The following is a 24204-nucleotide window of genomic DNA, read 5'->3' on the forward strand; positions in this document are numbered from 1 at the left end:
TAGCTATTTAGACACCCGGCAAGTTTAGCACTCACCAATATCAGATTTACTATTACAAAAGTTTGATTACCTTTTGTTGTCTTCGTCAGAATGCACTCCCAGGACTGCTACTTCAATAACAAATGTTGGTTTGGTCCAAAATAATCAATCGTTATATCCGAATAGCGGCGTTTTGTTCGTGCGTCCCAGACACTATCCGAAATGGTAAATCAGGGTCGTGCGCATGGCGCAATTCGTGACAAAAAAATTCTAAATATTCCATTACCGTACTTCGAAGCATGTCAACCGCTGTTTAAAATCAATTTTTATGCAATTTATCTCGTAAAAAAGCGATAATATTCCGACCGGGAATCTCCTTTTCGGAAAACAGAGGAAAAAACACAAAGACGGGGGCAGCCAGTGCACGCGCCTAAGCCCACAGTCCCTTGATCGGCCACTTGACAAAGGCGATAATGTGTTTCAGCCTGGGGCTGAAATGACGACATTCAGGTTTTTCCCGGGCTCTGAGAGTCTATTGGAGCCGTGGGAAGTGTCACGTTACCGCAGAGATCCTTTGTAATTGAATGAGATGTCAAAGAAAGACAATAAATGGTCAGACAGGCCACTTCCTGTAAAGGAATCTCTCAGGTTTTGACCTGCCATTTGAGTTCTGTTATACTCACAGACACCATTCAAACAGTTTTAGAAACTTTGGAGTGTTTTCTATCCAAAGCCAATAATTATATGCATATTCTAGTTACTGGGCAGGAGTAGTAACCAGATTAAATCGGGTACGTTTTTTATCCAGCCGTGTCAATACTGCCCCCTAGTCCTAACAGGTTAAAGGGATAGTTCACCCAAATTCAAAACATTTCATATGATTCCCTTACCCTTTAAGAAGAGACAGCAATCCATGATTTGGTTTTGTTTACCTGGCTGCTCTCATCAAATGCTAACTTTGGTTTTTAAACTAAAATGCTGAAGGTGACGGAAACTAAAGGTGACAAAACCAAAGCATGGATGTGTCCAAAGACTACATACAGAGTAAGGTAACCAATATGTAACTTTTGTAATTTCCTGTCAAGTATCAACAATATTTTCCTGTAGCCAACTCATCTTACTTTTGGTAACAATTTCATATGGGAAACACTGAATATTTTTACAGCAGATACTTTAAGTTCAATATAATCTGTACTGAATAGCATTCCTGTACAATTTTTTTTTTTTTTTTTTAAACCTAGGCCTAAAAACCAACCAGTGCCACCCAAAACTATGAGTCCCTCTTGGGATTTCTTCTGCCCACACCGATCTATCCCTGTTGTTCATCCATCTTCCACTAACTATCCATGGTATCCCCCATACTTCCTGTCCTTCATTATCTTTCCCTCTCTCACACTCTTCCATCCTCAACTGGCGATTCCTGTCACCCGCCTATTTCACATCTCTCCCTGTCAGTCACTAATTACATACCTCACTAATTAGCATCTGTCTCCTCTCTATCACACACAAACACACACACACAATGTGAGGGGTTGTGGGAAATATCAAGCCAGCCTGCGTCAAGCATTTCATGGATAAACACTAATGATGTCAACAAACACACACACAGGCACTGTGTTTCTGCCCCTTGTGTTGGGATCAGCAGACAGGGTAAACTGCTGTGAAACCAACATGGTCTCATTAGAATGTCAAAATAGTCATATCTAACCATTATGTAGTAATATGTCACCTAAACTGACATATTACTTACATGTTACTTAAAACCTCTTGGGGCTAGGTGGGACGCTAGCGTGCCACCCGTGGTGCACTCCATCAACAGCAGGTGCATTTCAAGAGCGGCAAATTTGAATCCAAATAAATGTCAAAATTCAAATTTTTCAAACATACAACTATTTTACACCATTTGAAAGATAAACATCTCCTTAATCTAACCACGTTTTACGATTTCAAAAAGGTTTTACGGCGAAAGCATAAATTTAGAGTATGTTAGGACAGTACATTTACAAGAGTTGTGTGTAATGTTTTGTCAAGTCAAAGACAGGGTCACCAAAACCATAAAACCAGCTAAAATGATGCACTAACCTTTTACAATCTCCATCAGATGACACTCCTAGGACATTATGTTAGACAATGCATGCATTTTTAGTTCTATCAAGTTCATATTTATATCCAAAAACAGCGTTTTACTATGGCATTGATGTTGAGGAAATCGTTTCCCTCCAATAACCGGCAGTCAAGTCAGCGTCACAAATTAAATAATTAAAATTAGAAAACATTGGTAAAATATTACATTGTCATTTAAAGAATTATAGATTTACATCTCTTGAACTCAATCAACTTGCCAGATTTAAAAATAACCTTACTGGGAAATCACACTTTGCAATAATCTGAGCACTGCGCCCAGAAAAATACGCGTTGCGATACAGACTAGACGTCATGTTGGGGAGATCTAAAATACTATGTAAATAATCCATTACCTTTGATTCTCTTCATCAGATGTCACTTCCAGGTATCACAGGTCCATAACGAATGTAGTTTTGTTCAAAAAAGCTCATCATTTATGTCCAAAAATCTCCGTCTCGTTAGCACATGATGTAAGCCAGCCGGACTTCTCGTCATGAACGAGGGGAAAAAATATATTTCCGTTCGTTCAAACATGTCAAACGTTGTATAGCATAAATCATTAGGGCCTTTTTTAACCAGAACATGAATAATATTCAAGGTGGACGAATGCATACTCTTTTATAACGTATTGGAACGAGGGTACCCAACATGAACTCGCGCGCCAGGTGTCTAATGGGACATCATCGTTCCATGGCTCTTGTTCGGTCAGATCTCCCTCCAGAAGACTCAAAACACTTTGTAAAGGCTGGTGACATCTAGTGGAAGCAATAGGAAGTGCCAAAATATTCCTAAGGCCCTGTGTTTTTCAATGGGATAGGTTTAAAGTCAATACAACACATCAGGTATCCACTTCCTGTCAGAAAATGTCTCAGGGTTTTGCCTGCCAAATGAGTTCTGTTATACTCACAGACACCATTCAAACAGTTTTAGAAACTTTAGAGTGTTTTCTATCCATATATAATAAGTATATGCATATTCTAGTTACTGGGTAGGATTAGTAACCAGATTAAATCGGGTACATTTTTTTTATCCAGACGTGCAAATGCTGCCCCCTAGACCCAACAGGTTAAAGTAACCAGGTTTCCATCCAACCATTTCATGCGGATGAATTACCTAATGCAAAAAAACAGCAATTTTGTCTGTAAAATTTCCCAAATGTCGACAAAACAAAATACTCTAGAGAAGTTACGATAATTTTTTTGTTGGTGAAATAGATAGTCATAATTGCGGTTGAAATGCACCATGACGAATTAAACTTGGAGTCACGAGATGATATATTACGTTCTACCACAACCAGAATGCGGAAAAGCATTTAAAGGCAGATGAAATAAGTTATGATGAACTTCATAACTTATTTCATAAGTTTATAATTTATGGTGGTTAACCTCTCTAGGGTAGGCGGGACGAAATCGTCCCACCTACTCAACAGCCAGTTGAATCCCGTGGCGCGTTATTCAAATACCTTAGAAATGCTATTACTTCAATTTCTCAAACATATGACTATTTTACACCATTTTAAAGACAAGACTCTCGTTAATCTAACCACACTGTCCGATTTCAAAAAGGCTTTACAACGAAAGCAAAACATTAGATTATGTCAGCAGAGTACCCAGCCAGAAATAATCAGACACCCATTTTTCAAGCTAGCATATAATGTCACATAAACCCAAACCACAGCTAAATGCAGCACTAACCTTTGATGATCTTCATCAGATGACAACCCTAGGACATTATGTTATACAATACATGCATGTTTTGTTCAATCAAGTTCATATTTATATCAAAAACCAGCTTTTTACATTAGCATGTGACGTTCAGAACTAGCATACCCACCGTAAACCTCTGGTGAATTTACTAAATTACTCACGATAAACGTTCACAAAAAACATAACAATTATTTTAAGAATTATAGATACAGAACTCCTCTACGCACTCGCTATGTCCGATTTTAAAATAGCTTTTTGGTGAAAGCACATTTTGCAATATTCTAAGTAGATAGCCCGGCATCACAGGGCTAGCTATTTAGACACCCACCAAGTTTAGCACTCACCAAAGTCAGATTTACTATAAGAAAAAGGTTATTACCTTTGCTGTTCTTCGTCAGAATGCACTCCCAGGACTTCTACTTCAATAACAAATGTTGGTTTGGTTCAAAATAATCCATAGTTATGTTCAAATATCCTCTGTTTTGTTCGTGCGTTCAAGACACTATCCGAATGGTAAAGAAGGGTGACGCGCACGACGCATTTCGTGACAAAAGATTTCTAAATATTCCATGACCGTACTTCGAAGCATGTCAACCGCTGTTTAAAATCAATTTTTATGCCATTTTTCTCGTAAAAAAAGCGATAATATTCCGACCGGGAAAGCGTGTTTAGGTTCAAAGGGAGAGAAAATAAAAACATGGGGTCGACTCGTGCACGCGCCTCCGTCCCATTGTCCTCTGATAGAGCACTTATCAAAAGCGCTAATGTTTTTCAGCCAGTGGCTGGAATTACATCATTCAGCTTTTTCCCACCTTCTGAGAGCCTATGGGAGCCGTAGGAAGTGTCACATTACAGCAAAGATCCTCAGTTTTCATTAAAGAGCGCCAAGAAGAACAAGAACTTGTCAGACAGGTCACTTCCTGTAAGGAATCTTCTCAGGTTTTTGCCTGCCATATGAGTTCTGTTATACTCATAGACACCATTCAAACAGTTTTAGAAACTTTATGGTGTTTTCTATTAGCACTTTTATTTATACATGTGATCTAGATGAGGTAAATAGCAAATATGAACCATGTATGTTGTCTATATTGCTCGTAATTGATATAAGCCAACATCTAAGTATTAAGTATTTTTACGTAAATTGTTACGACTGTATTGTTTTAAAAACCCATTAATGTTGTGGATCCATCAGACCCGCAAACATTGGATGAATAACAAAAACATGAACACCACACAAGGGTTAAATCACCCAGACACAAAGATATAGTCCTTCTGAACTGAGCTGCAGGACAGGAATTAAACTGCTTAGGGGATGTCATGAGTGGAAGCCATGAGGCAATTGGTGATTTTAAAACATTCAATGACTGTGATGGGGGAAAACTGAGGATGGATCAACAATATTGTAGTTACTCCACAATAATGACCTAAATGACAGAGTGAAAAGAAGAATACAAATATACAGAATAAAAATATTCCAAAACATGCATCTTGTATTCAACAAGGTACTAAAGTAATACTGAAGAAACAAAAACACAGCAAAGGAATACACTTTTTGGCCTAATGCAAAGCCTTATGTTAGGGACAAATCCAACACAACACATCCCTGAGTAACTGCCTCCTTATTTTCAAGCATGGTGGTGCCTGAATCATGGTATGGGTATGCTTGTTATCTGCAAATACTGGGGAGCTTCAGGATAAAAATAAACAGGATGAAGCTAAGCACAGGCAAACTCCTAGAGAAAACCTGCTTCAGTCTGCTTTACACCAGAGACTGGGAGAGGGATTCACCTTTCCGTAGGACAATAAACTACAACACAAGGCCAAATCTACACTGGAGTTGCTTACCAAGAAGACAGTGAATGTTCCTGAGTGGCCAAGTTACAGTTTTGACTTAAATCTGCTTGAAAATTGCTGTCTATCCATGATCCCCAACATATTGACAGAGCGTAAAGAATTTTAAAAAGAATAATAGGCAAATATTACACAATCCAGTTGTTCAAAGCTCTTATAGACACCCAAGAAGACTCACAGCTGTAATCAATGACAAAGCTGTTTCTAACATCTATTGACTCAGGGAGCTGAATAATTATGCAACTATATTTTAGTTATTTAATTTCTATTAATCTTCTTCCACATAGTATTTTTGTGTAGATTGTTGACAAAAAAATGACAATTAAACCAATTTTGATCTTATTTTCTAACACAATAAAATATCACTATATAGTGATATATTAGTTATAGGTCACAAAGCATAGTTAGGGTCATAGACAAGTTTAACTTCTTACGTGTAGGGGGCAGTATTTTCACGTTCGGATGAAATACGTGCCCATATTAATGGTTAGGATTAAGATTCCACAATGTGTTCCGGATAGGAAAGAGGAAAGAGACCATGTAGACTTCATCCACCCAGACCCACCTTGAAGATGTCTGCTTCTGTAATGGTCCTTCGGTTTGGTGGGATGGGCTCTGGCGTTGCCATCACACTTTGGTTGCTCATATCTGTGATACACAATGTAAAGAACTATTAATGCTGTTCAGTTCACTCTTATGGTTAAATTAACAATGCTATAATTCATCCCCCATCTCCCCATGCAATCAAATGTCAGCAGTTTAAAGTCCCACTTAATCTAGAAATATTACTGTGGCTAAATACTTTATCTGCAACTTGGAAAGAGGGAAAAGAGGGGAAAGAGGGGAAAGAGGGAAAAGAGAGAAAAGAGAGAAAAGAGGAACAGTGATAGTGAGATGAGAGAAAGAGAGAAAGAGAAAGGAAATTGTGTGTGAGATAGAGAGAAACAGGGAAACAGAGAGCGTGGGACACAGGGATGTCTTTCATGCCCTCCCTTGGAAAATGCGAGAGAGTGAAGCCCCGATTGCCACTGCTGTGCCATGCGTCCTGGCCAAGAACAGACTAATGCGCTGTCTGGCGCCCTGCCTGGGGCCTTGTTAATCCGATACCCAGCTCTGCATCCTTCCCCCCACTCATTAAAACTGTACCCGCACGCATGCCCCTTCTCTGCCAGCCTCGCTGACCCCTGAACCCCACACTCAACCTCACCAACCACTCAATCACACACACAGCAGTGCCCATGATGGACCGCTTAGCTACTGGTGACTGGCACTCAGTTTAATGTGTGATTGGACTCTATAGGAAATGTGGATGTGAGGGCATTCTGTATGTACCTGCATGTGCGTTGGTATGTAGTTGCATCTGTACACTTGGAAGCTTCAGGACGTACACTATACAAAGCAGGACACAAAGCAGGGTACCCAATAAGACGATATATCGATAGCCTACTGTAATACAGGTTGAAAACTTCCAGCTCCAGCCCCCTGTCAGGTGTATTGTAGCTGTACTGCCAAGGAGGGCAGTACCAGTCTCTCACCTGGTGGAGGTGCCAGGAATGGGCCGCCCAGTGTCCACCAGCACGCACCAGCAGTACCCGGTGGACGGGTGACACTGGACAGGCTTGTAGAGGCCCCCTTGGGCACAGTCGGGCACGAACACCGCCTCGTTCTTGTGCTGCCGCGCTTCCTCCTGGGCCGACTGCTGCTCCTGGTCACATGACGAGGCTGAGGGGTCAGGGGTAAGAGGATAAGCAGCGAGAACAGATCAAGTCAGCGCAGTGGAGATGGTCCACCTTGGTATATAGACACCCACACACAGTACACCTGGAGAAGATTCATTTAACATCTTATGTCTTGGGGGCAGTATTTCGACATCTAGATGAGAAGCGTGCCCAAAGTAAACTGCCTGTTACTCAGGCCCAGAAGCTAGGCTATGCATATAATTGGTAGATATGGATAGAAAACTCTAAAGTTTCCAAAACTGTTAGAATAATGTCTGTGAGTATAACAGAATTGATATAGCAGGTGAAAACCTGAGGAAAATCCATCAAGGAAGTGGGATTTTTTTTTATGTGGGTATTTTCAATTGAATGCCTATAGAGTACAGTGAGGTAAAAAGTATTTGATCCCTGCTGATTTTGTACGTTTGCCCACTGACAAAGAAATGATCAGTCTATAATTTTAATGGTAGGTTTATTTCAACAGTGAGAGACAGAATAAGAAAAAAATCCAGAAAAACGCATGTCAAAAATGTTATAAATTGATTTGCATTTTAATGAGGGAAATAAGTATTTGACCCCCTCTCAATCACAAAGATTTCTGGCTCCCAGGTGTCTTTTATACAGGTAATGAGCTGATATTATGAGCACACTCTTAAAGGGAGTGCTCCAAATCTCAGCGTGTTACCTGTATAAAAGACACCTGTCCACAGAAGCAATCAATCAGATTCCAAACTCTCCACCATGGCCAAGACCAAAGAGCTCTCCAAGGATGTCAGGGACAAGATTGTAGACCTACACAAGGCTGGAATGGGCTACAAGACCATCGCCAAGCAGCTTGGTGAGAAGGTGACAATAGTTTGTGCAATTATTCGCAAATGGAAGAAACACAAAAGAACTGTCAATCTCCCTCGGCCTGGGGCTCCATGCAAGATCACCTCATGGAGTTGCAATGATCATGAGAACGGTGAGGAATCATCCCAGAACTACACGGGAGGATCTTGTCAATGATCTCAAGGCAGCAGGGACCATAGTCACCAAGAAAACAATTGGTAACACACTATGCCGTGAAGGACTGAAATCCTGCAGCGCCCGCAAAGTCCCCCTGCTCAAGAAAGCACATATACATGCCCGTCTGAAGTTTGCAAAGGAACATCTGAATGATTCAGAGGACAACTGGGTGAAAGTGTTGTGGTCAGATGAGAAAAAAAAGGAGCTCTTTGGCATCAACTCAACTCGCAGTGTTTAGAGGAGGAAGAATGCTGCCTATGATCCCAAGAACACCATCCCCACCATCAAACATGGAGGTGGAAACATTATGCTTTGGGGGTGTTTTCAGCTAAGGGGACAGGACAACTTCACCGCATCAAAGGGACGATGGATGAGGCCATGTACCGTCAAATCTTGGGTGAGAACCTCCTTCCCTCAACCAGGGCATTGAAAATGGGTTGTGGATGGGTATTCCAGCATGACAATGACCCAAAACACACAGCCAAGGCAGCAAAGGAGTGGCTCAAGAAGAAGCACAATAACCTGTTATGGCTAGGGGGCAGTATTTTCACGGCCGGATAAAAAACGTACCCGATTTAATCTGATTATTACTCCTGCCCAGAAACTAGAATATGCATATAATTATTGGCTTTGGATAGAAAACACCCTAAAGTTTCTAAAACTGTTTGAATGGTGTCTGTGAGTATAACAGAACTCATATGGCAGGCAAAAACCTGAGAAGATTCCAAACAGGAAGTACCCTCTCTGACCATTCCTTGGGCTTCTTGGCACTGTTTAAAGAAAATGTAGGATCTTTGCTGTAACGTGACACTTCCTACGGCTCCCATAGGCTCTCAGAACCCGGGAAAAAGCTGAATGATGTAATTCCAGCTGCTGGCTGAAAAACTTTAGCGCGTTTGGATGGCGGTCGATCAGAGGGCCATCAGACTGAGGCTCGTGCACGAGGGGATCCCATGTTTTTACTTTCTCTTTCTTTGAACCTAAACACGCTTTCCCGGTTGGAATATTATCGTTTTTTTACGAGAAAAATGGCATAAAAATTGATTTTAAACAGCGGTTGACATGCTTCGAAGTACGGTAATGGAATATTTAGAATTTTTTTGTCACGAAACGCGTCGGGCGCGTAACCCTTATTTACCCTTTCGGATAGTGTCTTGAACGCACGAACAAAACGCCGCTATTTGGATATAACTATGGATTATTTGGGACCAAACCAACATTTGTTATTGAAGTAGAAGTCCTGGGAGTGCATTCTGACGAAGAACAGCAAAGGTAATAACATTTTTCTTATAGTAAATCTGACTTTGGTGAGTGCTAAACTTGGTGGGTGTGTAAATAGCTAGCCCTGTGATGCCGGGTTTTCTACTTAGAATATTGCAAAATGTGCTTTCACCGAAAAGCTATTTTAAAATCGGACATAGCGAGTGCATAGAGGAGTTCTGTATCTATAATTCTTAAAACAATTTTTTTTTTTTTTTGTGAACGTTTATCGTGAGTAATTTAGTAAATTCACCGGAAGTGTTCGGTGGGAATGCTAGTTCTGAACGTCACATGCTAATGTAAAAAGCTGTTTTTTTATATAAATATGAACTTGATTGAACAAAACATGCATGTATTGTATAACATAATGTCCTAGGAGTGTCATCTGATGAAGATCATCAAAGGTTAGTGCTGCATTTAGCTGTGGTTTTGTTTTTTGTGACATTATATGCTAGCTTGAAAAATGGGTGTCGATTTCTGGCTGGGTACTCTGCTGACATAATCTAATGTTTTGCTTTCGCTGTAAAGCCTTTTTGAAATCGGACAGTGTGGTTAGATAAAGGAGAGTCTTGTCTTTAAAATGGTGTAAAATAGTCATATGTTTGAAAAATTGAAGTTTTCGGATTTTCGAGGAGTTTGTATTTCGCGCCACGCCTATCATTGGATATTGGAGCAGGTGTTCCGCTAGCGGAACGTCTAGATGTAAGATTAACTTTAAACAAAGAAAAAGTAATGAGTTGTGGAAATGTCATAATGTAGGGTGTAGGTAAGGTGCATGGATGCATGAATCTGTGTTTGTGAACATGACTGAGTGGAAACTAAGTTAACCTACAAAGGAACAAACAAAACAGGATCATACCTGGAGGAGCAGGGAGAGAGAGGGAGTGGTTAGTGAAGCAGCAAGTTTAAATACCCTGAGCCCAGGTGGCTCCAATCACGCCAGCTCCAATCACTGACGACCCTCCTCTGCCTGCAGGAGGAACCGCCCCTGCACTGCAGAGGAGGGGCCGTGAAACTATCCACATTCTGTGACTAACAGCAGCATCAGACCCTAGACCCCCACAGAGGAGGAACCAGAAGGTAGCAGAGGTAAATCAAGAGTGCCCGACAGACATGCAGTATTTTGATTTGTATGGTTGTTATTTCTTACATTATTACCTACAGCCCATAATAACTTTTGGATATTAGATCAGCGGTCACTCACCAGCATTTCAACCGGTAATCCGACTTTCTGAATTGGAACCTTTATTTGTACCCCCCCCCCGAGGCATTTCCACTCATCCCAGGGGCTGCTGCAAGACGCCGGCGACGGAGAAGAGGAATATGGAGTGGGCTTTTATTCTGACTCAGGAGGCGTGTATGCTATCCACCGCTTCCGAGTATATTACTTGCTGATGTTCAGTCTCTGGACAATAAAGTAGACAAGCTCAGGGCGAGGATCTCTTTCCAGAGAGGCATTAGGGACTGTAACATACTCTGTTTCACGGAATCATAGTTTGCGCCTGATATACTACCCTCGTCCATACAGCCAGCTAGGTTCTCCGTACATCGAGCGGACAGGAAGAAAGATCACTCCAGAAAGAAGAAAGGCGGAGGTGTATTTCATGATTAACTACTCATGGTGTGATTGTGATAACATACAGGATCTCAAGTCCTTTTGTTCTCTCGATCTGGAATACCTCACTATCAAATGCTGACCGCATTACCTCCTGAAATAATTATTTTTGTTCATCGTCATGGCCGTGTATATTCCCCCTCAAGCCGACACCGTGACAGCTCTCAAGGAACTACATTGGACTTTGTGCCAACTGGAACCTGCATATCTTGAGGTCGCATTTATTGTAGCTGGGGAATCTAACCTCTATGGGCTAGGTGGGACGCTTGCGTCCCACCTACGTAACAGCCACTGCCAGCCTGTGGCGCGATTTTCAAAACCTTAAAAATCCTATTACTTCAATTTCTCAAACATATGACTATTTTACAGCCATTTAAAGACAAGATTCTCGTTAATCTAACCACACTGTCCGATTTCAAAAAGGCTTTACAACGAAAGCAAAACATTAGATTATGTCAGCAGAGTACCAAGCCAGAAATAATCAGACACCCATTTTTCAAGCCAGCATATAATGTCACCAAAACCCAGAAGACAGCTAAATGCAGCACTCACCTTTGATGATCTTCATCAGATGACAACCCTAGGACATTATGTTATACAATACATGCATGTTTTGTTCAATCAAGTTCATATTTATATCAAAAACCAGATTTTTACATTAGCATGTGACGTTCAGAACTAGCATACCCCCGCAAACTTCCCGGGAATTCGCTAACATTTTACTAAATTACTCACGATAAACGTTCACAAAAAGCATAACAATTATTTTAAGAATTATAGATACAGACCTCCTCTATGCACTCGATATGTCCGATTTTAAAATAGCTTTTTGGTGAAAGCACATTTTGCAATATTCTAAGTACATAGCCCAGGCATCACGGGCTCGCTATTTAGACACCTGGCAAGTTTAGCACTCACCAATATCAGGTTTACTATTATAAAAGTTTGATTACCTTTTGTTGTCTTCGTCAGAATGCACACCCAGGACTGCTACTTCAATAACAAATGTTGGTTTGGTCCAAAATAATCCATCGTTATATCCGAATAGCGGCGTTTTGTTCATGCGTTCCAGACACTATCCGAAATAGTAAAGAAGTGTCGCGCGCATGGCGCAATTCGTGACAATAAATTTCAAAATATTCCATTACCGTACTTCGAAGCATGTCAACCGCTGTTTAAAATCAATTTTTACGACATTTTTCTCGTAGAAAAGCGATAATATTCCGACAGGGAATCTCCTTTTTGGCAAACAGAGGAAAAAATCCCAAAGGCGGGGCGGTCGGGGTCACGCGCATAAGCCCAGTGTCCCTTGATCGGCCACTTGAGAAAGGCGATAATGTGTTTCAGCCTGGGGCTGGAATGACGACATTCTGTTTTTTCCCGGGCTCTGAGCGCCTATGGACGACGTGGGAAGTGTCACGTTAGAGCAGAGATCCTTAGTAAATGATAGAGATGGAAAAGAAGTTCAAGAAATGGTCAGACAGGCCACTTCCTGTAAAGGAATCTCTCAGGTTTTGACCTGCCATTTGAGTTCTGTTATACTCACAGACACCATTCAAACAGTTTTAGAAAATGTAGGGTGTTTTCTATCCATATGTAATAAGTATATGCATATTCTAGTTACTGGGTAGGAGTGGTAACCAGATTAAATCGGGTATGTTTTTTATCCAGCCGTGTCAATACTGCCCCCTAGCCCTAACAGGTTAATAAAGCAAATCTGAAGAACCGCTACCAAAGTATTTCCAACACATCACCAACAAAAATTATTGACCATTGCTACTCCCCCTTCCGGGGTGGCTACAAGGCCCTCCCCTGCACTCCCTTCAGCAAATCAGATCACACCTCCATTACGCCTCCTTTTCTTTAGGCAGAAACTTAAAAAGGAAGTACCTGTGGTAACATCGGTCTGACCAATCGGAATCTATGCTTCAAGATTGTTTTGATCACACAGACTGGGATATGTTCCGGGTTGCCACTGAGAATAACATTGACGTATACACTGACTCGGTGGCTGAGATCATCAGGAAGTGCATAGAGGATGTTGTTCCCACTGTTACGATAAGAACTTACCCAAAACCAAAAGGCGTGTTAACCCTTGCAAGACGGCATTCCTAACCGTGTCCTCAGAGCATGCGCAGACCTGCTGGCTGGACTGTTTATGGACATATTCAATCTCTCCCTATCCCAGTCTGTTGACCTCACTTGCTTCAAGATGTCCACCATTCTTTTAGGGATGGGCATTTTACCTTTTTGACTGTTCTAGTACTTGCATGTTTTTTTATAGTACTCGAGTACTCCAAAAAAATAGTTTTTGTTGTTGTTGCTATTTTCAGAAAATGTTCATATTTATCAATATGCCAACAGCGAGCAACAATGCCTAATTTATCATAACCATTACAGACAACACATACTAATTGCTAAATTGCCCCATATTCATTCAGTCAATAAAAAAACAAGTGCCATTTAAGATGTATTTATTGAAAACTGTAAAATCAACTGGTTAACATTGTGGAACATCTTCAAAAAGGTAGTAACCTCAGCAGTGTGGCGCTTACTTGTAGAAGCCTATCGCTGTGCAATGGCATAGCCTTGTTTTGTTAATTTTGTAGACAAGACCCCTTATTTCCCGAGCCCTGATCACAGGAAAGACACCTATTTTATAGTAAAAAAAACATGATGTAAAATATCAAAATAAAATAGAACAGAATAGTGCAAAGCCATTCGTGTCTCGTGTCTGGAACAGTCACTCTTAGAGTGATAATGTGAAATAGGCTCAATTTGGCAAGGGTTACAAACCAAAATCAAACAGGTCTTCTTTTTGATATGCAGATAGAGTTTATTATGCCTGTTCCTTCTACATTGAACACTACATGGGGATGAATTATGGCCAAGACATCTGTTTGGGGAGTAGGCCTAGGCTTAATGATTCTGATGAAAATACGCTCTTAGTCTTCATCAAACTAATAACTTTTTCCATGTTTTCATTGTGGAACCTGTCTATGTTTAGGGGGGTAATAAACCCTGCCTGTTTCTACAAGTTTGCTTCTTAAAATCTGATTTTAAACCTAACCCTGACCTGAACCACACTGTTAGCCTTATGCCTAACCTTAAATTAAGACCAAAAAGCAATTTTTTGTTTTCATGCATTTTTACAATATTGCCAATTTTGACTTTGTGAAAATTTTGACTAGTACCAGTACCCTAAACAACTAATGACAAATATTCCAAATCTACAGTTCATTGTTGGAAACACATATATCCATACTTCAGTCAACCAGTCCATTTAGAATTTGTAATAAAATTGTCATCATTTGGCAAGGAATGTAGCTTGTGTTTCCCATCAGTTAGATACATTTTTATAAGCATTTATTTCTGTAGGCGTACACAGCACGTGTGTGTAGAGGGAGCAGTCGGTACACAATTGAGTGAGTAGTGAGACATGGAGGGGAAAGGGAATTTAGTGAGCAGAACTGTGTGATGCTTGGCTTGGTTTATTTTTTTGTTGTGTCCCTGAAATGCACATGTACAAATGGAACACTAGAGTCAAAGCAAAGTAACGTTGTCTTCAAGACAAAATTTCGACCAAATAGTTTTACAGTATTAGAAAAAAAATTATCTGTTTAAAGATCGAGCATTGAGGTCAGTTCGAGTACTCGAGTACTTGATTACTCATGCCCATCCCTACATTGTTCCTGTACCTAAGAAAGCAAAGGTAACTAAACTAAATTACTAATTGCCCCGTAGCACACACTTCTGTCATCATGAAGAGCTTTGAGAGGCTAGTTAAGGATAAGGATCATATCACCTCCACCTTACCCAACAACCTAGACCCACTACAATTAGCAAAACGCCCCAACAGATCCACAGATGATGCAATCACCATTGTACTGTACACTGCCCTATCCCATCTGGACAAGAGGAATACCTATGTAAGAATTCTGTTAATTGACAACAGCTCAGCCTTCAACACCATAGTGTCCTCCAAGCTCAACACTAACCTTGGGGCCCTGGGTCGGAACCCCACCCTGTGCTACTGGGTCCTGGACTTCCTGACAGGTCAACCCCAGGTGGTGAAGGGAGGCTACAACACCTCCGCTATGCTGATCCTCAACACGGGGGCCCCACAATGGTGTGTGCTCAGCCCCCTCCTGTACTGCCTGTTCACCCATGACTGCTTGGCCACGCATGTCTCCAACACAATCATCAAGTCTGCAGACGACAACAGTGGTAAGCCTGATTACCAACAAGGATAAGACAGCCTAAAGGGAGGAGGTGAGCGCCCTATCAGAGTGGTGCCAAGAAAATAACCTCTCCCTGAACGTCAACAAAACAAAGGAGCTGAACCTGGACTTCAGGAGACAGCAGAGGGAGCACACCCCCATCCACATCAACAAGGTCTCAGTGGATGGGGTTAAAAGATTCAAGTTCCTCGGTGTGCACATCACTGACAACCTGAAATGGTCCATCCACACAGACAGTGCGGTGAAGAAGGCGCAACAGCGCCTCTTCAACCTCAAGAGGCTGAAGACATTTGGCTTGCCACCTTAGGCCCTCACAAACTTCTACAAATGCACCATTGAGAGCATCCTGTCAGGCTGTATCACCACCTGGTACTGCAATTGCAGCTCCGGAACCGAAAGGCTCTCCAGACTCTGACATTGCTCATCTAATATTTCTTAATTTTGGGGATTTACGTGTATTGTTTTATATTGTTAGGTATTACTGCACTCTTGGCGCTAGGAACACAAGCATTTTGCTACACCCGCGATAACATCTGCAACATATGTGTATGTGACCAATACAATTTTATTTTATTTTATTTTTTAAAGGAGAGGAAAGGAAGCAACGGAGGAGGAGGAGTGTTCAGAGACAGTGTGTGCAGACCGCTTTATCAGCCCCCCACTGCACTGTTTACCGGCATTAAAGGGCTAATGACTGAACAGAGGTCCCTGTGCTCAAGTTAAGTAAATATTTACACACACACACACGCACACACACACACACATTTTCCCAGAGAGAAAAATGCTACATCTACGGTATCTAAAGCAACTAGCTTTTATGTCTGCATATTTTTCCTTAAACATTCCCAAACCCAGTAGTAGGGACTTACTTTGGCTCCACCGAAGAAAGATATCTCTCCAAGAGTCCCACCAGAAATCAATCAGATCACTCCCTGTAGCCGAATTTTCCCTATGCCACACAGCTCTCCAGCAAAGCTTTAAAGCATTAAACTTCTATGCCAACACATTTTTTTAAAGAGCTCCTCTGGGCCATTGGGGCTTTCAACATTTCTTCTTTCTTTCCTCTACTTCTTCTTTGTGGCTTCTCTCTGGGCTTGGAATCAACAGTAGGATAATGCATATCCCCTTTGTCTTTGTTTGTTTTCATTTTACAAGAGCTTTAGCCACACGAAAGACACTAAATACCTCCTTTGCTCTCTTAACTCTCTCTTCCTCTGTCTCTCTTTACTATTGTTCTCTCTGTGTGTCTCTCTTTTGATAATATTTTAATAGATAGAAATCCAATACCCCACAAGGAGCACATGGGAGTTCATTGGGTAATCAAAACCATCAACACTGCGTTTGCAACGTTTTCATTGGTCGAAAATCAAGACTGAGTGATTCACACACACGCATGCATGCACATGCGCACACACACACGTATCATGACATAGACACCAAAAATAACATTGTTTCATACAGCAGTAATCTTCCCCAAATGAGTAGATGGGAATAAATAAAACGCCATTGATCCATGCAATGAGATCAATCTGTGTGTTAGAGGATAGATAGAGCCAGGGGAATGGAGAGGATACTGCAATGCTGACAATTACAGGCACATGGCATAAGAAAAAAGACAGACAGAGCTCAAAACCATCATCAATTGCGAATGCAGCATACTCATCCCATATACTAATATCATATAGATTGGTGTATCCCATTCAATACTCTCATAAAATACTTAATCATAATGAAAGTCTTTCTTCTACTAAGATATTCTCACAAAACTCACAGAGCTTCATCAATTCAGTTCACAATGCAATCTAAAAAACAATCATTGGATAGGTAGAAATGTCTCTTGAACTCACATTGTGTTCTGGTCCTGTTGTTCTGCCGGCTGCGGACCTGCTCTGTCCAGAGGGTGGGGTACTGAGAAATGATGTCTGAAAGAAAATTACAGAATATTCAATCAAACACACATTATCCATCACATGAGTTTATTTTTTTAACCTTTATTTAACTAGGCAAGTCAGTTAAGAACAAACTCTTATTTTCAATGACAGCCTAGGAACATGTTCTGCTCCTTGTTCAGACCCTTTTCGAATACTGAAGAAATGTCCTTTCTTGTATTGTTGAGGTGAAAACAAGGTTACTAATTTATTACTTTTATCAAATCAAATTTTATTGGTCACATACACATGGTTAGCAGATGTTAATGCAAGTGTAGCGAAATGCTTGTGCTTCTAGTTCCGGCAGTACAGTAATATCTAACAAGTAATCTAACAATTCCCCAACAACTACCTAGGCAAGGTTCAGTAGATGGTATAAAATACAGTATATACATGTGATATGAGTAATGTAAGATATGTAAACAGTATTAAAGTGCCATTATTTAAAGTGCCCAACCAATTCAGATTTGTAATTACTTGAAGGTAAGGAAGGAAGGATGCATTTCTGAACTAATCGAACAGGGCCCAGAAAGGAAGAAGAAGAGCTCACCTTCCTCGTCTGTCGGGGAATTCGGCTCCCCCACTAGGCCGGCTGACTCATCTGCGTTTAGAATGGAAAAGATTTGCAAGGAAACTACAATTGAGAGTGTACGCTAGATTTTCACAGCACTAAATCAACCATTACAGATTTGCACATTGCCCGGCCAAGAGAGGTAGAGAGAGAGAGAGAGAGAGAGACTGGAGGATTGAAAGAGTGAGAGGGGTGATAGAGGAGAAGAGGTGCACTCAAGGTGTCAGTGGATGTACAGTACATATAGTGGTCATAGTTGGACATCAAGATTACAGAGCTTTCATAATACTCATCATCATCATTAAACTCCAGTTAGTGGCTATTCAAAGACACATAATACCAATACCTAACTTCAGACACCCACACCATCCCCTTTTATCAATGGAAAATGTATGGGAAAGTTATATATGTATACAGTACATCTCAAGCTAGGATGCAGCCCTACATACAGTACACTTATTGAGGTCCTAACCCAAAGTTAATGAGAAGGGATGTGAACATTGCTAAAGGCTGACACTACTCTGTGGTATACACTTCTCCATCCCTCTGTGGATCTGCATGTGGGGAATGCATGAGTTTGTGTGCGTGCATGCGTGTGTACGTTTATGTGTGTACGTGCATGTATGTAACGCCAGCTGAAGAACAGGAGGAAGGAGAGGAGAAGGCGTGCAAGGTCCAACCAGAGAACTATGCAACATCCAGGCGCACACATGTTCCAGATGAATCAATTAACAAGAGGGTTAGGGTTGGGCTTGGTGTTCGTTTAGGCTCTGTTTGTTTGTTTGATTTTGAGGGGGGGGAAGGGAGGACTGGGCTAGGGGGCTAGTTGGGTTCTGGCTCGTTAGTGTGAAGCGCAGGTGTGGGTAACCTCACAGCAGGTCACAGAGGAGGGCTCAACCACTGTAGGGACTGACTGGGGACACAGGCTTATGGGAACTAGAGAGATTGAAGAATGTTCCATCGTATGTTAATTCAATGGACAATAAAGCTTTTGGGATTGAATTCACTTGAACCCTGTCAGCCTTCAGTTACAAATTAATTCAGAAATGCACAGGAAGTCATAGCACTACACCGGAAATGAGATTCTGAAAAGGACTTGGATTTAACATAAACCTCTAATAAACACTAATTTGTAAGGTTTTTATGGCTGTAATTCCTTTTTTTGTGTGTAGTAGGAAAATCACATGCCATTTGTTGTTACACAGCATTAGTTACTGTCAGTCTTCAGTGACCAATTATTTCAGAATGTGTATGAAATATGTACGAATGCAGTCAAAAACTAGATTTTTCTGTGTTTTATACTGAACAAAAATATAAACGCAACATGTAAAGTGTTTCATGAGCTGAAATAAAAGATCCTAGTAATTTTCTATATGCCCAAAAAGTGTATTTCTCTCACGTTGTGCACAAATGTGTTAACATCCCTGTTAGTGAGCATTTCTCCTTTGCCAAGATATTCCATCCACCTGACAGGTGTGGAATATCAAGAAGCTGATTAAACAGCGTGATCATTACACAGGTGCACCTCGTGCTGGGGACCAGAAGAGGACACTCTAAAAATAGCAATTTTGTCACAAAACACAATGCCACAGATGTCTCAAGTTTGGAGGGAGAGTGCAATTGGCATGCTGACAGCAGTAATGTCCACCAAAGCTGTTGCCAGATAATTTAATATTACATTCTCTACCATAAGTCATTTTAGAGAATTTGGCAGTATGTCCAACTGGCCTCACAACCACAGACCACGTGTGTGGTGTTGTGTGGGCCAGCGGTTTGCTGATGTCAACGTTGTGAACAGAGTGCCCCATGGTGGTGGTGGCTTTATGGTATGAGTAGGCATAAGCTACGGACAATGAACACAATTGCAGTTTTTCAATTGCAATTTGAATGCACAGAGATAACATGATGAGATCCTGAGGGCCGTTGTCGTGCCATTCATCATATCACCTCATGTTTCAGCATGATAATTCACGACCCCATGTCGCAAGGATCTGTACACAATTCCTGGAAGCTGAAAATCTCCCAGCAACAAATCTCTCACCAGACATGTCACCCATTGAGCATGTTTGGGATGCTCTGGATCGACGTGTATGACAGCGTGTTCCAGTTCCCACCAATATCCAGCAACATCGCACAGCCATTGAAGAGGAGTGGGACAACATTCCACAGGCCACAGTCAACAGCCTGATCAACACTGTGCGAAGGAGATGTGTCGTGCTGCAAGATACCAATGGTGGTCACACCAGATACTGACTGGTTTTCTAATCCATGCCCCTACCTTTTATTAAAAGGTATATGTGACCAACATAGATTAGGGCCAAATTAATTTATTTCAATTGACTGAAATGGCACCCTATTCCTTATGTAGTGCACTACTTTTGACCAAAAGTAGTGCACTACATAGAGAAAATGGTGCCATTTAGGATGCACTCTCTTTCTCTGGCTTCTGCATTTGCATTTTCTCTGACTCTAATAACAGTTGACCTACAGTATGGGTAATGACTTGGCTGGGCTCAAACAACCTACATGCTCTAGGTTTAAGCTGTTAACTGAAAAGAGGCGCAGACATAAACGTCACACAGCAAAGAATATCACGACACCGGGTTCTGGAATCAATCGGAAACCTCCCCCCAATTAACAACATCCTTCACAGAATTCACAGGATTTCAAATCAGCATGCCCTTAAAATGAAACTCAATTGTGAGGTAGAGAGGCTAGGGAGAGGTAAAGGAGAGGTAAAATCAGAGGATAAAGGAGGTAAAATGTTAGGGAGGACTGAGAAGATTCTTGTATCTGCTGTTTCTGAGGACACTGCTGCTGAAAGGAAAGAACATTATTTGTGTTGGTGAGTTAAGTTGGTGAGTTCTGCCACTCTGAGGGCCCTTCAATATCTCTGTCTGGTGTCTGGTAAAGACAAGCAGAAATGCAATGGGGTCTTATGCCCTTTTCACAATATTGTGCTGACCCCGAATCAAACTTTACAGGCTTGATATTTCTTTCCACATTGTCTTTTTCATTATGGTTCCAGCAACTATGGTGGATGTGTAACCAGGCCAGCTCAATACAGTTTGGTTTGGCTTGACCTGGTTTGGCTCAGTAGTGTGAAAATCCCTTTAGTCTAGCTGCTGGGAGTAAACTTTATACAAGCCAAACACAGCCTCTCTTCTCTCTGGCCTAGTTACTGTGTAACAAGCTGTCTTTTATTCCAGCCCTGAGGCTGCTCTCTTGCACTCTTTCAATTGTCAAAATATTGGAAAGGCAGGCTATAACAGGTGACCTTCCTGTATGATGTACATATATTACAGATTCAAACACACACAGGTGCATGCACACAAGCACACACATGCACTCACTCACACACTCCCTTAGGCATGGATGAATGCACACCCACTATAGACACACATAAAATATACCAAAAACAACAGTTTGATCATGTTATTGTCAAGGTACTAATGTACTAAGTACTTACCTGCTTTTCCGGGTTCTCTTGTGCTAGCTCTCTCATGTTTTGACCCTGAAAATGGAAAGCAGTTAGTGTTTCTTATTGGACAAGTCCAGGTAGTCACTCTCCGTTTCAGTCAGTTTTCTTCATTTGGTGCCTAATGAACACGACCCAAGAGTCCTAGAACACCAACCAGTGGCTCCTATATCCGCCATGCTTTCAATCATTGGCCTCATACTGTGACACCAACATGGACTGCAAACCCAAACCCATACCCTGAGATCTCTGTAGTTGCCTCACAACTGAAATCACACTGACTTCCAATTGAGCTCCAAAGAGGGAAATATAGGGACATGTGGCATTGGTTATTTGATTGTTTGGCAGACTCTGTTATCCAGGAACGCTCACATTCCGTGCAGTTTAACTTTGTTGCTCAACTCCACTGCAAGATTTTCTGCTGGGCCTATTTACACCATGTAGCCCATGAATTGAGCAACATCCTCGGACTCCTAGGTTGCGTCCTAAATGGCACATTATTCCCTTTATACTGAATAGCCCTTACTGGCTCTGGTCAAAATAACTGTGCTCCATAGGGAAAAGAGTGACATTTGGGATGCACACCTAACCCTCAAAGCCCAAGGTCTGCTGGATCCTGACTTTCCCATAGGGAAGGGCATTACATGGTGGTCCACACAAATATGTCTCATAATCAAAAGAATGTCAAGTTGGTTCCCTACGTAAGTGGATTGAGCAAGCATTGTCATTGTTACTCAGCTACATGGTGCTAAAGCTAAATTACAATACACATCACTACTGTACTATTTGGATATGGTTCTCCACTGTCAGCAACTGATCAATCAACAACAACATTGCGACAACATTGTAACTAAAAAGTGCCAGAAAATGAACACGTTAACACACACACAATTGTGCAAGTAGACACCCACAGAATATACAGCTACAGTAACAACTAGATGGTCTCTAACAAAAAAATATATTAAAAGGACCCAGGTTGGGAGGAGTGTACCTACCTTGGCATCGGGGTTTCTTATTGGCCACGGCTGAGCCACTGATAGGACGGCCATTGGGCGTGACACACCAACAGTAGCCTGTGTAACTATGACACTGCACCTGTAACCAACACAGCATGGCATAGGAGCTCAGCACAGGATAACGCTGAAGGAAAAGCTCCTTCACTAGAGACATTGGAGTATTTTAAAGTATAGTTATTTAAAGGGATACTTTGTGATTTTGGCAATGAGGCCCTTTGTCTTCTTCCCCAGTCAGTTGAACTCGTGAATAAAAATTGTATGTCTCTGCTTACAGTTTGAAAGAAGTTGCTAACTAGTGCTAGCGCAATTGCTAACTAATATTAGTGCAATGACTGGAAGTCTATGGTTATCTCATTGCGCTAACGCTAGTTAGCATTGGCTTGCGAAACTACCTCTAACTCCCTTCATACTGGACACAGAGACCTTATTGCCAAATCCCAAAGTATCGCTTTAAGAGCAGGGCTGGTTTCCCAAAGGTATCTAGGCTAAGTTCATCGTTAGAACCTTCGTAGGAGCATCGTTAAATCTCCAAACTGTTTCCCAAGACCAATGTTATTAACGTTGCACTTGAAAATTCTCGTAATCGAACACCTGCCTCAGACCGCTCATAGAACAGCTAAGTGCATCGTTAGATACATTTTTGCCTTGCAGCATAAATGTATACAAAGAAGATCTCCGCTAAACATAGAATCACATGGTTTACCCATCTCTCTGTGACCGCCGATAACGTCATAGGGGTATCCTACGAAGCGATCTAGATCTACTTAGTGTTTTCTAAAGCTAATCAGCTTCAGTTAACTTCACATTCCAGCTCCGGCTTCATCCATAATACAACTGGATATTGCTCATATAGTTACAAGCCTCTAGGAGGCTTGTAACTATGCATGCATGTCGCACATGGCTAGTCGAACGCCGAACTCTTCATTGAGACAATGATGAAAAATCAATCCATGGGCAAGTCATTTCATTGGTGCTCAACTCGTGGTTCAGTCATTTCATTCAGGGTAAGTGGAGTTAGCTGTGAGTTAGCCTGCCCCGCAGCAGGTTAGTTCTGAAGGATTCATTGCCATAGAAATGTACCTGGTTAAAAGGTGAGCCATTTTCGTATGACTGTTCATTGATACAAACAAGCGATGTATAAAAAGACGATTCAAGTGAAAACTGAGGTGACTGCATTACAATATAAACAGTAGGAAATAATATTGAAATACATTTAATGTTCAATCAATTGAGTTCCAATTTGCTACTTGTAGGCTACTGTCTGTAATATCATGATGTGTATCGTAACAGGTGCGCAATGATTTGCCAAATCGGTGATTTAGAGTATTTTTATTGGGTAAGCATTAGAATAAGCCGCTTCAATATTTGCAGCCGTAGGTGGTAATATCTCTCTAGGAGCTTATTCATCGTCAGTATTATGAAATAATTATAATGTTAAGGTAAGATTTTAATGGAGAAAGCTGATCCCAGAGCAGCACTGTCTTTCTTTCGATCCTATCAGTATCGACACATGCTCCACTTAACAGCCGTTCTCTCTGCATGGTGTTTTGGGAAACACATGTTACATTTTCAGCCATTGTAGGAAAGGTGCATCGTTAAAACACTTGTAAGCCTGAGTGTCATGCCCTGACCATAGAGAGCCTTTTATTCTGTATGTCGGTTAGGTCAGGGTGTGACTAGGGTGGGTTATCTAGGTGGTTTTATGTCTA

General features: G+C 41.3%; 1 protein-coding gene across 3 annotated transcripts in view; it reads right to left on the reverse strand.

The window, feature by feature from the left end:
* smoc2 (SPARC related modular calcium binding 2) overlaps window positions 1–24204 on the reverse strand; it is an 81868-nt gene that overhangs the window by 25022 nt on the left and 32642 nt on the right. Inside the window, exons 4-10 of one of the 3 annotated variants that reach the window (XM_014154436.2) lie at window positions 22475–22574; window positions 21471–21515; window positions 17981–18031; window positions 17350–17424; window positions 7196–7382; window positions 6993–7049; window positions 6226–6308 (exon numbers count right to left, since the gene is read on the reverse strand). In XM_014154436.2, the coding sequence (XP_014009911.2) occupies window positions 6226–6308; window positions 6993–7049; window positions 7196–7382; window positions 17350–17424; window positions 17981–18031; window positions 21471–21515; window positions 22475–22574 (598 nt within the window). Of the gene's footprint in view, window positions 1–6225; window positions 6309–6992; window positions 7050–7195; window positions 7383–17349; window positions 17425–17980; window positions 18065–21470; window positions 21516–22474; window positions 22575–24204 lie in introns of all 3 variants that reach the window. The other 2 variants (XM_045700636.1, XM_045700637.1) reach the window with 2 other exon arrangements.

Source organism: Salmo salar, chromosome ssa18 (genome assembly GCF_905237065.1).
Source record: "Salmo salar chromosome ssa18, Ssal_v3.1, whole genome shotgun sequence".
NCBI classification, from domain to species: domain Eukaryota; kingdom Metazoa; phylum Chordata; class Actinopteri; order Salmoniformes; family Salmonidae; genus Salmo; species Salmo salar.